General features: G+C 44.2%; 2 protein-coding genes across 3 annotated transcripts in view; one reads left to right on the top strand and one right to left on the bottom strand.

Moving 5' to 3' along the window:
• GRM3 (glutamate metabotropic receptor 3) overlaps positions 1-7,157 on the top strand; it is a 99,906-nt gene extending 92,749 nt beyond the window's left edge. The window contains exons 4-6 of one of the 2 annotated variants that reach the window (XM_028747795.2): positions 1,140-2,206; positions 3,204-3,378; positions 5,264-5,455. In XM_028747795.2, coding sequence (XP_028603628.2) covers positions 1,140-2,206; positions 3,204-3,378; positions 5,264-5,337 — 1,316 coding nt within the window. In that variant the 3' untranslated portion in view covers positions 5,338-5,455. Of the gene's footprint in view, positions 1-1,139; positions 2,207-3,203; positions 3,379-5,263 lie in introns of both variants that reach the window. The other variant, XM_028747796.2, reaches the window with a different exon arrangement.
• A 1,779-nt stretch (positions 7,158-8,936) lies between these two features.
• Positions 8,937-17,100, bottom strand: part of ELAPOR2 (endosome-lysosome associated apoptosis and autophagy regulator family member 2) — a 90,116-nt gene continuing 81,952 nt past the window's right edge. Inside the window, exons 20-22 of the mRNA XM_028747794.2 lie at positions 16,079-16,257; positions 14,191-14,356; positions 8,937-13,160 (exon numbers count right to left, since the gene is read on the bottom strand). Of these exons, the coding sequence (XP_028603627.2) occupies positions 13,101-13,160; positions 14,191-14,356; positions 16,079-16,257 (405 nt within the window). The 3' untranslated portion in view covers positions 8,937-13,100. The remainder of the gene's footprint in view (positions 13,161-14,190; positions 14,357-16,078; positions 16,258-17,100) is intronic.

Below are 17,100 nucleotides of genomic sequence, written 5' to 3'. Positions count from 1 at the left end.
GGGAAAGCTTGCTTCTGCCCATGACACCTGCGTTCTTCATGATCCATGCAAAATTCATTATTGCAAAACCTTGGATGTGTTGAGTGTGAGGGTATAAGACAGAGAGAACAGCATACCTTCCCCAACTCAAAATTATGAGTTGAATGTGCAGAAAATGTAGTTTCTCAGGAAGCAACAGCGTAGCTGAGGCAACTGTTTCTGAATCATGCTCCAGAAATGAGTAACAATTCTCCATTCTGCTGTAAAAGTAGACATAATTGGGATCATGAGGCATGAACACCTCTCCCATCCCTTCCTGCTGCCCCAGCTGCCACACCCATGGGGTCCTCCGCTGCCTCTTCCCATCACCCCAAACTTCGTGGTTAGAGCAGCAATTATGACAGCCATGGAGAGGCCTCTTTGCAAGGTCTCCATTCCTCTCTAGTACTCCAGAAGAAGCATCCTGTGCCTGAAAGACCTCAACCATTTATTTTGAGGGCCGTCCTATTTTGAGGCACAACACTTTGATGTCCCCCAGCTTGTGGGGCTGATGGTGGGGAGAAGCACGACCTACAAACCAGGTCGTGGGACAGTGGGATGGCGGCGTTCCGCCTCCCTGCTGTCCCCCGAGCTTGTGGGGCTGGTGGCAGGGAGAAGCGTGCTTCTCCCCACCGCCAGCCTCCAAACCAGGTCGGGGAACCGAAGCCCGGGGCGCGCTGTGCAGCGTGCCCCAGGCTTCGAGATACAGGCTTCTATCCGCAAGCCTAGGGAGCCCAACGGAAACTCGCGCGGGCTCCCAAGGCTTGCGGATAGCTTCCTGAAGCCTGGAGAGCGAGAGGGGTCGGTGCGCACCAACCCCTCTCGCTCTCCAGGCTTCAGCGAAAGCCTGCATTCGCCCCATAGGACGCACACACATTTCCCCTTCATTTTTGGAGGGGGGGAAGTGCGTCCTATAGGGCGAAAAATATGGTAAAAAACGAACAAAACCATAACTCTGTACAAATGATTAGAAGATTAGTTTATGCAAAATTATTTCTTTGCTGGTTTTAGGTTTGTTTAAGCTCTGTTGAAAAAAAGTGAAATTGATTGTTTATGCACGCTGAAAAGAAGGGCAAATGCATAGACTAGAAACATTGTTTTCTCTCTCTTATTTCTGGCAGCTCCATTCAGTTCTTCCAAATCTGCAGACAACACTGTTAAATTTGATATTTACGGTGATGGGATAGGCCGATACAATGTCTTCAATTTCCAGCACAATGGTGGTAAATATGCCTACTTAAAGATCGGCCAGTGGGCAGAAACTTTGACCCTCGATGTAGACTCCATCCAATGGTCCACAGATGTTGTTCCAACTGCCCAGTGCAGTGACCCCTGCCAACCTAATGAGATGAAGAACATGCAGCCAGGAGATGTCTGCTGTTGGATTTGTATTCCCTGTGAACCTTTCGAGTACCTTGCTGACGAATTCACCTGCTCAGATTGTGGACTTGGGCAATGGCCCTCTACGGATCTCACCAGCTGTTATGACTTACCGGAAGATTACATCAAGTGGGAAGATGCCTGGGCCATAGGTCCTGTGACTATCGCATGCCTGGGCTTTGTTTGTACTTTCCTAGTTGTGGGGGTCTTCATAAAGCACAACAACACTCCCTTGGTCAAAGCTTCAAGCCGTGAGCTTTGCTACATCCTCCTCTTTGGAGTCTTCCTCTCCTACAGCATGACCTTCTTCTTTATTGCCAAGCCCTCGCCAGCCATTTGCACCTTGCGCCGTCTGGGCCTGGGCACATCGTTTGCCACGTGCTATGCTGCCCTCCTGACGAAAACGAACTGCATTGCCAGAATATTCAATGGGGTGAAGAACGGGGCTCAGAGGCCTAAATTCATCAGCCCACGTTCTCAGGTCCTCATTTGCCTGAGCCTTATCATGGTGCAGATTGTGGTGGTGTCTGTGTGGCTGATTTTGGAGGCCCCGGGCACTCGTCGATACACCATCCCTGAGAAAAGGCAGACTGTCATATTGAAGTGCAATGTCAAGGATTCTAGTATGTTGATCTCCTTAATGTATGATGTGATCCTTGTAGTCTTATGCACTGTGTATGCCTTCAAAACAAGGAAGTGCCCAGAAAACTTCAATGAAGCCAAATTTATTGGCTTTACAATGTATACGACATGCATTATTTGGCTGGCCTTTCTGCCAATCTTTTATGTGACATCAAGTGACTACAGGGTAAGTTTCCACCATCATTTTAGCCAGATCCAGTGCAATATTAAATATTCTGCTCAGATTAACCAATGAAAGTCTGCTGTTTTTATGTGTAGTGGCTAGGGAGCAGTGTATCCTGGAACAGGAGAATCTCAGCCACTGCTTCTTAGAATACACAGGATGCTAATGCAGGATTGGGGCTTTGGGTTCAAAGAGAGGGGGGTTTAACTTTTCTTCTCATCAACTGTGGTCCAAATGAAAAATCACTCCACCACCCCGGTTTCCCTTCCAAGACAAACAGCAGCTTTGGGGGGACAATTTTGTTGGGACTATGTTGGTGTAGGAAGAAAATGAAACCTGCAGTTCTGAACCTGATTGGGTTCCCTCACACTTGACATTTACACAACTTAAACACACTTAACATCACACAAAGTTTGGCACTTAGCATGAGAGTAAGGTCATTACATTTACCCAAGTAAATGCAGGAATCTTTTTGCCTAATGTGGGGCTCAAACCCATGACCCTAAGATTAAGTGTCTCATGCTCTACCAATAGATCTGGATGTCATCTTTGTAGTGCTGGAGGGAAAGCATATATGAGATGGTAGTTGGAAGTATAAGCACTTGGGTGGAAATTTGATCAATACTATTCAGCAGCAGCTTGGGTCTGAACATTAATGGCTCAAGGACAAACAATTGTAAAAGTCTGCTGCTTGCAGGAAAATTTCAAGCAGGGTGTGAAGGCATTCAACTATTGTTGGAGATTGTTCATGCTGGACTACATGAACTCTTGATCTGATCCACTGGGACATATTTTTGGTCTTCTGCTCCTATGTTCCAAAAGGGATTGAGTTTCTCTTCCTGTATGTCTGCTCATCATGGCGGCAGTGTGAGTGCTGTTGCATTCCCACCCTGCTTGTGAGTTTCCCATAGGTATCCCATTGGCCTCTGGTCTGATATTGTGTTTGTATTGGAAATTCAGAATTCATCCCTGCTGACCCTTCTGGTTTTTCTCCATGCAGGTTCAGACGACAACCATGTGCATCTCCGTAAGTCTCAGCGGCTTTGTTGTCTTGGGGTGTCTGTTTGCCCCCAAAGTGCATATTGTCCTCTTCCAGCCACAGAAGAATGTGGTCACGCACAGGCTGCATCTCAACAGGTTCAGCGTCAGCGGAACAGGAACCACTTATTCCCAAGGTAATTAAAGATCATGGCTGCTGCTTTCAGCCCCCCCCCCCATTCTTGCTCTCCTAACTTCTCCATCACTTGGTGGGGTGGGGGGAGCAGGCAGAGACAAAAGTGGGCAGAGAAGCACATGTGAATTCTACCTTTGTGCAGGAGGCAAGTTGCTATGTGCAAGGGCATATAACATGCCCCCCCCCCTTAAACAAAGTAAGACACTTTATTTGAGGACATTTTCCAGCCAGGGCTGGACATGCCTGGAGGAACACATTTGGTCCCAGGGGGCTGCGATTTCTCGGTCGTGGTTTACAGTAATTGAATTTTGAAATAAACAGTGCCAAGGCAGGTGGGAAGTAGCAACTGAAACACCCAGTATTGAAAAGGGGGGGGGGGTCTTTCAAATTTCAGCAGCACCCTGTGCAAGGCAAAAACTGCCCTGCCCGTCTTTCCCCTTCCGTTCTGCTCAGTTCACTGCATCCCAGTTGTGATGCCCTGCAGTGCCCCCTTTGCCCAGCACCCAGTCCGGAGGAAGCTGTTGCGCTGCTCTAAATCCGCCTCTGGCTGAAAGCAAGCAATAAAAAACCAGAATTGGTTTTATTTTTATTTTTAAAAACCCCAAGTTCCAGAAATGGAACAGACGCAACTAGGTTGTTTTTTAAAGACACTTATAAAGCAACCAGCTTGCTAAGAGCCACAGAAGAGGCAGGAATCCAAGGGGAGCTGGTCAGGCATACAGGATGGACGAAGCCCTTCACCTGCTGAATTTCTGCCTCCCATGCAGTTGTTAACAAACAGCACCGGAGAAACAACTGGTATATGGATGTGTGAGGAAATAAGGGTATTCCCTTTATACTTTCTTTCAACCCTTAAACACGCACACAAAACACATGCTCAAAGCCTGCATGATCCAGCTGACAAGAGTCCTGGATACAGAGTGCAAGAATTCATTGCGTTCCTTTGGACAAGCGTCACCATCCATTTATATCTACAAAAGCTAGGTGTATAAGGTTTAATTGGTAGATCAGTCAACTGAACCAGTGTTAGCTTGATTGAACAATTGATTTACTTACTTGCAATACTTATTTCTCACTTTTTATCCCCGAGAGACTTTAAAAGTGTCTTGCACAAGAAAAGCACGCTCTAGTTCAATAACATGTTGCTTCTTAGGTGCCTAGCAGCTCCCTGGGGCAACATGTCCCTCCCTCATCCTTGGTCTTCACCCTTCAGCGGCCATCTAGGTGAGGGAGTGGATCTGAGCAGCTGAATGGTGCTCAGGCCATGAGGGGGACAAATCCTGCCTTGCTTGCAGTTGCCAAGGGACAACTCTCCCTGATGTCTTCTGAGGCAAGAGACTGGAGGTGAGCACCTGAACTCACCCAGCCCAAGACGGGGGCAAATCTTCCTTTGACTGGGCTCTAATAAACTGAAAGCAACTGATTACTGGATTACTGGTAAGAGGCATTACCCCATAAGCCAGAGGATTTTGAAAGTGCTGAGACTTATTTGCTAGAAATCTCTAGCCACTGCAATTCTCAGGATTCCACACTTCATATTTATGGTATTCTTTGAAACTGGCCTACATTTATTATTTATTATTTTATTTATTGAATTTATAAACCGCCCTATACCCGAAGGTCTCAGGGCGGTTCACAGAACAAAATAAGAATATAAAACCACAAAATATATAATCAAAATGAAAACAACAACCCAATACCCCCCCCCAAAAAAACCCCACATTTTAAATAGGATGCCCTACTATTATGCAGTCCTAATGGCTGTTTCTGTATTATCATCTGTCTGGTGTTAAGGCATTTAGTTCTCCTCTTCATCATTTCAAGAGCAAGGAAATTGCACTTGTATTAAGAACTCTCTGTAGCTCCTGGCAATGTTTCTCTTTCAGCCTCTGCCAATGTGTATGTGCCAACCGTCTGCAATGGAAGAGAAGTTGTGGATTCCACCACCTCATCTCTGTGATCTTACAGCTGGCGCTGCCATTCCTAGACAGCTGGGAAGAATTGCACATTTCTTGTGGACTCTGGAAAAAGAACAATTTTTTTTTTAAAAAAAAGACTAGCTTTTTTTTCTAGAAACAGTGGAATAAATTATTTTTGAGGACTGTACAGTATATAGTGATGTTCTTTTTAGAACAAATTTAGAGCCTTCTGTGATTAACTGTTCTAAGGGATGTTGCTGTGCCACCATGTTGACTCCGCAGTGAGTGGAAGGTCGGCTCCCATGTTTGGTGGCTTTCTTTCTAATGAGACTTTTTGTAATTCCTTGTTGTAATTTACTTAGACCGCATTTCTATGTTGTATATTATGGTTACATTCTGTGCAGCAAATGATTTTCACAGCTGTATTAATTAATGTAAAGTTGTCAATAATAAAACCTGAAATGCTTTTCAGCATAATTGCCCTTTTCCCCGCTAAGAGGTTACTAAATTTCTTCCCCAGCAGGTGTAATGATAAATCTGCCTTAACAGAGCAGTTATTTTATACTGGTTTTATTTATTATTTTATTTCAGAATTTATAAATTGCTCTACATTCAGAGGATAACAGTTTTACTAACCTGGGTGATCCTAACCAGCTGACAAAGCTCTTTGTGGATTCTTTGGGTCTGGTCTACATATTATCAAGGCTGGCCTTTATTGTAAGGGTGAGGTATCTCATTTGAGGTGACAGTTTTGAGGGTTGCAAATGTCAATCATTTATTTTTAACCACTAGGACAGGTGCTGAGATTAAAGGACCCCTTCATTTGGCTCTTTCAATCTTTTGGCACCAAAATATCTTGAGCCATTATATCTGCAGGTTATGGTCACCAGGGGGAAACCTCTGTGGAGCAGACTTCATAGGGTGGCAACTGTCAGCCTGCTGCAGCCAGAGTTCTTTGCCGGTGCAGGTAGTAGTCCACATGCTTGCACCATGACACTGAATACACACCCCAAAATGGGGGCATATAATTCACAAAGCTTAGAAGAAGTACCCCCAGAGGTAAATGGCAACTGCTTTAATAAAAGAGCACATAAAAGAGGCAGTCAACAGTGATGGGCTAGTCCTGTTATTATGGTAAGGCAACACTACCTTGCTGGTTAACTTGACAAATTGAAATTTTGTGCACCTGAAAGTTTCCATTGAAACATCTTGAGGAATTTCCTATTTTATTGCTGTTTCCCTATATTTGCTAGTACCATATTGAGGCTTCCTTGGCAGATTAAAGGAGTAAAATATTGGGGTTCTGGCCAAGATTATTCACACTCAAGTAGATCCACTGATTTCAGTGGATTAACTGCATGTGTAACTTAGTTGGATTTCACCCATAATTAAATATTGTAACATCCTGTCTGTTACTTGAGATCTACCAGGGAAGCCCTTCTCATTATGCGATTACCAAGCAAGGCTCAGCCTTTTAGAACTCATAATAGGGCCTTCTTGGTGATGGCATCCCGGATGTGAAACATTCTTATCCTGGAGGTTAGATCAGCATCAACACTGTTCAGTTTTGGGTGGCAAGTGAAAACATTTCAATTTCCATCAGACCTTTTGAGTAAACAGATTTGGCCCATGTGACAGTGGTGTATGCTGAGTTTTATACAGTGATTCATTTGCTCTGTAATTTTGTATCTGATTTTAACTTCATGTATGTTGTATGTTGTGGCCCATTCTGAGATTGTTTAACAATGAAGGGTGGGGTATAAATTTTTAAAAACAAACAAACAATGTCGTCTTATCTGCAAGAAACTCTTGTGTTGGGGCAGCCTGTACCTCCAATGCATAAATATTATTATTGTTATTATTATATTATTATTATTAGGGAGAGGTATCAATGAACAAAAACATTTTGCAGAGTAAGATAAGTAAAAGACCGGTCCCTGCCCTGATGAGTTTGCAATTTACAGGTGACTATTAGTCTCTCTCTCCAAGGCTGGGAGCGCTGTACACACAAATATAATGGGGGATGGAAATTGGTCCTCTATGTACAGATTTGACTCATGAGTGTGATATGAAGAATTACTCAATGTCAGTTAAATTAGCTGAATAAATGTAGACATTTATTACCGGTAGTTAAAATAAAGAGTTTTAACAACCTCCCCCATCTCCAAAAAAAAAAGAAAAAAGAAAAAGAAATGAAAACAGCAGCAGCAATTTAATAACCAATATGGCTACACATGATACAAGAGAGATTCCAGTTGCACAATCAAAATTCAGTTGGGAAAATCTCAGACTCAGATTTTTGGAGAAACTTTTAAGTAGCTTCCATGAACCCCTCTAGAGTTATAAAAAGTTATGTTATAACCATGCTTCCAAAATGTGCCATTTCATGCTGAAACTTTCACCAGCCTTTCTGCCCTAGACAATGGGCAGCCCCAAGGCTAAACCGTTTTTCTCCACCAAGTGTTTCATCTCTGGTCCCTGATGCTGCCCTTGATGACATCATTCTCAGACACCATCCCACAGAAAAGGCAGGCAAGGGCTTATGTAATACATAGCTTGAAGAAAAAAGAGGCTCTGACAGAAGCCCTTTTCAGGCATTCCATATGAACATCCATGCAGGCATGGGCTAACCCTGACCCCTAGATGCCTACATCATGCACCACAGCCATCATGGAAGTGACATCGGCCTGGAAGTATGGAGTCACATGGGGCTCCCTCCATTGGATGCAAAACTTTTCAATTAAGGTTCAAGTCTCCATTGAGAGAGACCTTTCCACATGCAGGGCTGCCTCCAGACGGACACTGATTGTCAGGGCATGGCTGGCGCTCCAAGTGGCATCTAGAGGCTGAGGCTGGTCTGTCTGCACAGGAGAGACCCTCCCGAGGTCCATCATGAAGACGGCGACGGCTAGGAGTCTCCAGCTTCTCACTCCAAATTTGTACTGTTTTAATAGGTTCTATGTTCTCTTGTCTCCACATTGTTGGACACTACCCTGATATTTTATGAGACAGCAGTACAGAAATAAACAAACAAACAAATAGAAATTCTGTTCTGCATAATCAGAACAGAGCTTTATCCATGCTTCCCATGCTGTTCATTTGGGACTAGTGAGGTCTTCCTCTCAGCTCTGAATACCAGCCAATAATCAGGACTCCTTGCTCCTGCCCTTTCACTCTTGATCAGTTCAAAATGTTGAAAATGTGTTCTTGTCCAGGGAACTATGGGCATCCTCCCCCAGGTTCAATAAATGCATAACAGCAGAGACAGAAACCCAATCAGACACAGAGAAGCACTATTAACATGTTAATAATATGTTAATCTTTGAAGGATGAAATTGGGTGTTCCAAATTTGAAAGGAAACTGATGTGAGCATAGAGGGGTGTGTTATCTGCAAGGTTTAATGGGGGAAAATAATCATTTGACAAATGTTGAGTGGTGGCAGTAATAAACATGAAGGTGCTTTGGAAATGAACAGTGAAATGGTGTATGATGAAAACTAGGGGTATTTCCCCCAATCCCCTTGTATCTCAGCAGTGATAAGGCATTGCTGGCAACGTGTTTGCCCAGGGAGGCTATTAAGAAAGCAAAGGTCTTCACTTTGGAGGAAACTAGAAATAACCATACCTTGTTCTTTAGGGAAAGAGAGAAAAGGAAAACAAATTTATTTATTAAAAATATATGTGTATCCTGCCACACTGAGTAACTTCCACCATTTTATAAGATCGCAATAAAATATAAAGTGATATTTAAAATTAATAAAATTAAAACAGCATCAGCAGCACACCCACCCACAACAAAATTGAAGAGTCAACTCAACTTGAGCTGGTAAAATATAGTTAAGATCTTCTCTGGGTTGGAACAAACAAGTCTTCATTGGAAATCTAAATATCAACAGAGAAAAGTGCCAGAATAGGCCCCCAGGCCAGGATGTCCACTAGCCGTTGGGATCCTGACCCAGAGAATCAACCAAAGAGGTGAGTAAGTAGGCAGGATCTTGTGTGAGAAAATGACCTTGTCAACATCCTAGTCCCAAACTATTTTGGACTTTGATTGACCAGCACTTTGGATTGGTCTCAGAAACAGGAGTTTTGCTTTTCTGGATACCGAGACTTTGGGAGGCAAATAATTCTGTTTTCCCTCTACCCCGTATACGTTGACTGACACCTGGCTCCAGTATCCAGCTGGAGCTCCCTTGCCTCCCAACACTCCCTGATCCAGTTCAACCTAGAGCAGTTTTTACATTTTGGAGTTTCATACCTGCGCTATGTGCTAAGAGAGGTCTAAACCGTATTTGTCCATTATGAGTAGCTGGTATACGTTAACTCAAATAACAAAAGAGAACTTTATGAGGCAAACAGCTATTATAAAAGTTTAAGAACAGATAACTTGACAAAGCAATGGGAGCACTGTATAATGTTTCAAGTGTGAACATCTGACTGAGGTGAAATTAGTTTGGTTTTTATTCAGGTGGACTGGGCATATGGTGGGTACCAAATATTGCCCTCCAAAAATTAAAGTTACTTGTAGAACTTCCTTGCTAGGCAGAATTCAATGCTCTTTAGCAAAGAGGCGGTATATGCCAACAGCAAAGTGAAGCGCAGAGTTACAACACAAGCCCAAAACAGGACTGCAGGAAACTCCCTGTTGGTGCACAGGTTGCATTCCAGGTCAATGCGTGAAATCACATGTCATCAAACACCCATTTAAAAAGCCTGCAAACACCCTGTTCTGCCCCTGCCTCTGCTCCACCCCCATTTCAACCTTTTAGTGATGTTTCAGTGATGTCTTTATGACTTTGGGGGGTCATTTTTGGGTTCAGTGCTGTGCGCATGTGCACGGTTGTGCACGTATTGGATGCACCTAAACTGGGAGTTGCCTGGTTTAGAAACAAGAGGGAGTTATTAGCATGCTTTGAGAAACCCCAAGATTTACAGAAGTAGGGAGAGAGGGCTCTGTGCCTGTTGGGCCTGTTGGGTGAGAAATGAAAACTTGGAGGGAAGGGGAATGGAATGGAACGGCTGGCTGGTACACTAAACAGGAGCACTCCATTTTGTTGTAGATTTCTTAGCTTCTAAAAAGCAAAAAAGGAAACTTCAGTGCATAGCAGGCACTCAATCACAGCCGATGACATCAATTAGTCCAATGCATCCAGGGCTGGCCTTGGGGGTCCCTCATTGTATCTACCTGAATGAAACGGGATGTGCAAAGCTGGAAGTCAAAGAAAGAAGCACAACATTGTTGTGGGCAGAGGTCACTTTGTCGGACTCAGATGGGGCTGATGAGAGTTGTGGTCCAAAACATCTGGAGGGCACCCGATTGCCAAAGGCTGTTCTGGGGATTCCAACAAATTCCCCACCTTGCCTGCCTCCGAGATGGTCCAATTAGATGGCACACTTTAACCATGGACGACACTATAAAATGGCTTTATTACACATGGCCTTAGTATCAGACAGGTATACCACTACAATGCTGTTGCAATAAATACCAAACATGGGGGATGTTTTGGGAAATAATGGCCTAGGGGCAGCACACACTGCCTACGGAAGATTGCCAGATCTTTCCCAAATACCTTCACGGAAATCCATGGCTTAGAGAAAACAGAAGTGAGAAAGTACCATGCGTACAACTCTGAGGGTGCAGTTATTTCTACCTCTTAATCAATCCCTGAAGAAGAGGGAAGAGCAGCTCTACTTGAGGACTACAGATAAGAGAAAAATGTAAATGATCTGCATAAAGAATTTCCACAAGCTGGTTCATGTGGGGCAGGGAGGGTCCATAGCTGTGCACAGAGCACATGAAATGTACACAGACGGTTCCATTGTCAATCCCCCTTATCTGAGATGGGGCTGGGAAAGATCTCAGGCCAAGGCCCTTGGTGAACTACAGGCAGAGCAATAAAACTTGCTGGGTTAAAGGAAACTGAGTTCTCATATGAGGAAGCCAAATGACGAAGCCACATATTTTCATGTGGTCAAACTAGACTCCACTCAATGCATCCAGAGCCAAGGCAAGAGTCACTCAGCTACGGATACAGTTGCAGTGACTCAGAATGATTTCCGTGGTCAAAGTCATAATCTTTTCAGCTGATGAAGCCATGGTCACCACTGATAGATTACTGCTGCTGTGTCTGCGGACGGGCCATCTCCCGCTACCCTGTTGAAGGTGCCCCTGGGCATTCCGCACTTGGCGCTCAAGTCATCAGGCTAGTCCTCTGGGGCAACTCACCTGTAAGTCAGTGGGGTGGGGCAGAGGGAGGTTTGGAAGGGGACACATCCAGGGGTTGACGCTGCCTTCACCTGCTTCAGATTAGTCCGCAGACTTTGAATTTGCAATACAAGCTCCAGTGTAAGAAGTTCTGTTTTGGTGACTGCATTAGGACCCGACTGCAGTGCTTCCCAGTCATTAGACCAGGGGCTACTTCAGACATTACTTTTCATTTCAAAAGGGTCAAGTCTCCCACCTAAGAAAACCTAACAAAAAGAGGCAGAGAAGTCACAGGAACACCAGAGCATATCAATGTCTCTCTTTTGAGGCCCAAACATGTCAAATTTGGATCGAGTATTTCCTCCCAGGTTGAGGAATGACTTACAGAAGCACTCATGCATTGCCCCGGTGCAGTGTGCAAAGTGGCTGACCTCTTCGGGATCCCTTCTCCTTTTTAGTTTCTGAACATTAAGGGTCATTAAGGGTCATTTCTTAAATGCCAAAAGCTATACAGTTGCTGCTTGACATGAAACTCGATCAAAGCTGCCCCTTGCATCCAGCCCACATGCTTGCAACAATCTTGACCATGTCACTGCACCATTTGGAATGGGAAGCATTGCTCCATCCCAAAAGGGCTTGCCATGGGGAGTTACATCCACCTGACGACCCTCCAAGCTAGACGTCTTAAGTCTCGCCATGTTCCTCAACTAGTAAAGTGACCTTCAAGTGAAGCTGCAATCCTAAACAATATCCTTACACAGGAGAAAACTCCACATCTGAGTAAACGTACACAGGATTGTACTGCTAGCCTTTCAGAGGCCTTGCATTTTAATTATGTCTTTTCACTCCAGAAGTTGATTCTGCAGGAGCAGAAGCTGAATTCTTAATGTGAGGCAAAACACTACAGATTTACATTACAAGCACTCTCCTTTCTGAGGAGTAAAAAGAAGCCTGTCTGCAGGTCTTCGGTTTCAAGTAGTGACTAGTGGTGTGATTTCAAGAGAAAGCCAGGATCCTGCCACCTCCACAGATACCTGTAGTGACTAAGGAATCATCTCTATTCTTTCCAAAAGCCAGTCTCTGTTTCGGCTAAGTGACAAAAGTGATTGGGACTAAAAGGGGATACAAATAATGAAGCATGTGCCATGCCATGTAAACTTCATGTCAGGATATGACCTCTTTCTTAGGCAGTACAGGGTGAAGCAACCCACCTCACAGGGGCAGAGAACATTAAAGGGCCGCAAACCATCTTCTGTCTTTCTTAATATATTGTTACTACTCTGGGAGGTGCCATTTTGGGTTTTCTGCAGCAAGTACCCAAACATCTTGGGCTGCCACTGCCCATGTTTCCTTTGTCCCTGAGCAGACCTTCATTCCCAGCTCATGAGCTCATCTGCTTGACTTTCCTTTTTGGCAAGTGACTCAGTCTCACAATAAGGCAACAGTCTCTCGTGTTCTTCCCTGCTAGTTTCTTCATGCTGGACTGTGCAACATTTCCCACAGGAAACCACCCTTCAGACACAAACCAGGACATGTTAGAAATGTGCTCCTGCTTAAATCAAGATCAGGTTTGTTGGTTCAAAGGCAGAGTTAAAGTCTTCATATATTTTGAGATCTTGAGGATTTCAGCTGAACAGATTCAAAGCGGTCTTCCTTTTCCTGCATAGCAAAGAGATAAGTGCTTATATTATAGAAACAGATATAGATATGATGCACAGATCCCATTCACCAGAGGGCTCCTGATCATCTCCCATAAGGATGTGATCTGTTCAGCAGCATTACAGTCCCAGATGCTCCCAGGCTGCTCATTGGGCCCATTCCAAAGACAAGTTATGTAAGGCTCAGTTTTGCCAAACACATATATCCACTGAATAGAATAGAATAGAATAGAATAGAATAGAATAGAATAGAATAGAATAGAATAGAATAGAATAGAATAGAATGTTTAACTAAGAAATTATTTCAGGCCAGGGACTAAGAATTTCTTTACAGTTTGGGGTATGATGCTATGTTAATTATACATTTGAAAAGGTAAACTGTAAACAAAACATGTGGACACCCATGTTGCAAAGATATGCATCATGCACACAAACTCATTTCAGACCCAGGACTGGCTGTCACTCACTGCCTAGTATACTTTAAGTGGCAAAACCAAGGTTTGCCCTTTATGTAACGTGTGAAAAACCCCAAAGCAACATGCATTTGCAGACTGAAAATCCATGTGGGCTAGTTAATATATTCATGGTTTGCTTGCTTGTTTTTTTAAAGTCAACACCATCCAGGAAACAGAGCTGGACTTGAATCTCAAAATCTCACTTCTCAAATCAACATATCGGAAGCCTTGAGAAAATCAATATATATGCTCTTTGAAGCAAAGCTTTTATTCATTTGATTATTTGGCCTCACAACCTTCATAGAAAAACCATTTTATTTTGAAAGCTTTTACTGTCTAAACACCTATTTTGTGGTTTTCTGTTAGCCACCTTCAGATCTTGGTGAGGTTGGGATGCAAGTACTTCAGATAAATAGACATCCTTATCTCCCATCCGTTCCATGGGAATAGCAGGGAGTAATTCAGCCATGCTGCTTTGTTGCCAGAACCAATAAAAAAATGGCATATCAACCTGCACACTTAAAAAATAGCCTGGAAACGATATATAGCTGCAAATTACTGACAGCAGCTGCTCACCTTGGTTGCCAATGATTTGAGTTTTCCTAGTAATGACTGTTTGTTCGAATATACTATTTCTTCCTCGTTATCTTCCCCTTCCATGATCGCGCAGCTGTCAGCAGCAGGAAGCTCACATTCTTTTGAATTTGCTGTCATCACCAGTTTAGAATATTTATACTCCAACCTAAAGGGTATAAATGGAGACAGTGGCATTTTTGTTCTATCATCTTCCAACACATCAAACCTTGTGACAAAACCTCATTATAAGAATTCATGGCGGATTTTAGTATTGCAGATTTGTCAGAACTTAGCAGCTAAAGTAGCCTTTTCCCAGCTTGGTGAAGTCCAGCAGTTTTGGACTCCCACTCCCATCAGCTCCAAAGAGCAAAGTACCAGGTGGAACTCAAGTCGTAGATCATTCTCAGATTTCAAAAAGAGTCGACATGATGTGACCCACAGAAGAGACCAGCAGGGCTTAAAGGGGCCTTGCTTGGCTGTGGGTGCATCTGACCCTTGTGGGGGAGGCATCAGAGAACATCTTTCTGTGCAGTTCAGCTTCCTGAGGTTCTGGACCAGCCCCAGCCATCCATGCTCCTAGACAGCAAGGGCTATCCAGGGCAGCCCCTTTCATTTGGGGGGTGGAGGATTCCCCCAGAGCAACAAGAGTCTTCCTGGCTCTGCAGCGTTTCCTCTTGGTTCCTTGACTTTGACCTCCAGAAGCATCTCCTGCCATCGTCCCCACCCTTGAGCTGCCTATGGTTCTGCATGACACCACAGCAGCCTTCTGCTTCCAGGACACTGCGCTTTGGATCTCCCAAAACCTCTAGACCCAACTTCTTTGGGCCTCATTACGTATTCCTTTGGCTACAAAGCTAAATGTCCTGCACATCTTTTTCCTGGCTCCAACTGCCATAGCTTTTGCCTGGCACATGAAGATGTATAACGAAGGCGCCAGGCGAGCCTCCCTGTGGGGAGCATTCCACAAATGGGAAGCCACCACAGAAAAGGCCTGTTCTTGAGTTGCCACCCTCCGGACCTCCCATGGAGAGGTCACACAAAGAAGGGCCTCAGAAGACAATCGCAGGGTCAGGGTTAGTTCGGATGGCGAGAGCTGGTCCTTGAGGTACTGGGATCCTGAACTGCATAAGACTTTATAGGTCAAGTCCAGCACTCTGAAATGGGCCTGGAAACTAATTGGCAACCCATGCAGATGGGCCAAGATTGGCGTTGTATACTCAAGCGGTCTTGCCTCCGTGAAGACCCTGGCCACTGAACTCTGTGGAAGCTGATGTTTCCAAGTCATCTTCAGAGGCAGCCCCACATATAACACACTGCGGTAATCTAACCTAGAGGTTACCAGATCATAAAGGACAGAAGTTAGGTTATCCCTGTATAGACAGGGGCACAGCTGGGCTACTAGCCAAAACTGATGGAAGGCACTCCATGCCACCGAGCTCCATAGTATGAAATGGCCTCTGCTATAACCCCAGTAGAACTGGCGCCCCTGGTGGAAGCCCCAAATTTGCTCTGCTGGTGTGGCCATGAAGGCCTGATCTCGCCGCCACCCTACAGGTGTGCTGCAGTGCCACCTATGTGGGGAGAGCAGCTCCATGCAGGGGCAAACATCCGTAATCTTTCATAATATGGCGCCCTGCGCAATGCCAAAATATGGTGCCTCCCAATGGATCTTCTCAATTTTGCATAGCAGCTTCTACAAGAAAGCAGTCAATAAAACTGAAAAGAAGAAACTCAAATAGTACAGAGAGATGGGTATTTGCTCCTGTGAGAGTATATCCAAAACCATCAGGGAGCACATGGTTAAGCAACAGATGGTGGCCCAAGTATACTGTCCACTGACAAAGCTTCTGGTCAGTTAGGCATCACGTATGGAACACAAAATACTTACTTTTGATTCTTCTTCCAGAAATAGCAGGTTAAGGCAATCAGCAGGACACCTGTGAAAGCACCAACACCTGCACCAACCTTTAGCCAGAACTCCACTGTTTCACAAATGATTGTCTTTTTTTCAGGCAGGGAAACCCCTTTTGTACAAAGCTTTGGTTCATTCCATACATATAAGGTTTCCTAAGGAATGAATGAATGAATGAATGAATCATTTTTAAGCCTGAAATCTTACACACGATTACTAAGGAGTAAATCCTACTGGACTTACTTAAATCCACTTGGACTTACTTAAGAATAGATGTGAATAGGATTGCACACAAAGTGAGTAACTTCCAAATTGCATGGCATGAGATTACACGAGGGCCTCCTGGTGGTTCCCTCATTGCGAGAGGGAACCAAGTAAGGGGCCTTTTTGGTAGGCGCACCCGCCCTGTGGAACACCCTCCCAGCAGATGCCAAACAGATAAACAACTGTGATTTTTAAGACATCTGACCTGTTCAGGGAAGTTTTCAGTGTGTGGTGTTGTATAGTGCTTTTACTATTTTTTTGTTGCGAGCTGCCTAGAGTGGCCGGGCCAACCCAGTCAGATGGTCAGCATATAAACAAACATATTATTATTATTATTATTATTAAATTATAAAACCGTTAAAGGCTCCCACTGTGGATAATTGGTTCACCTTTAGTGCAGGGATCAACTGACTGCAGCCTTGCATGGTCTATTTTTTAAAAATTAACTAGCATCCCAATGGTCTACTGATTTCCATTAAATTTGCAAAGGATGGTTGCATACTCATTCAACTCTTAAGTGTTCCTGAACAGTATATAAGAAGTACCTTACTGAAATTTAAGAAGCACCTTGCTAGGGAGGTCGGCTCAGCCCAGTATTCTCGGCAAGAATTCCAGCAACCAGCAGGCAATAGGAATTTATTTATATGCATATTATTTAATGGGACATTATCCCTTTTCTGTCCCATGAAACCATATTCCAAGTAGCTAATACCCTAACCCTTTCCTGTGGATTC

This window comes from Podarcis muralis, chromosome 10, assembly GCF_964188315.1.
Source record: "Podarcis muralis chromosome 10, rPodMur119.hap1.1, whole genome shotgun sequence".
In the NCBI taxonomy this organism is placed as follows: domain Eukaryota; kingdom Metazoa; phylum Chordata; class Lepidosauria; order Squamata; family Lacertidae; genus Podarcis; species Podarcis muralis.
The sequence above is the reverse complement of the archived record's forward strand: the minus strand, read 5'-3'. Positions and strand labels throughout refer to the sequence as shown.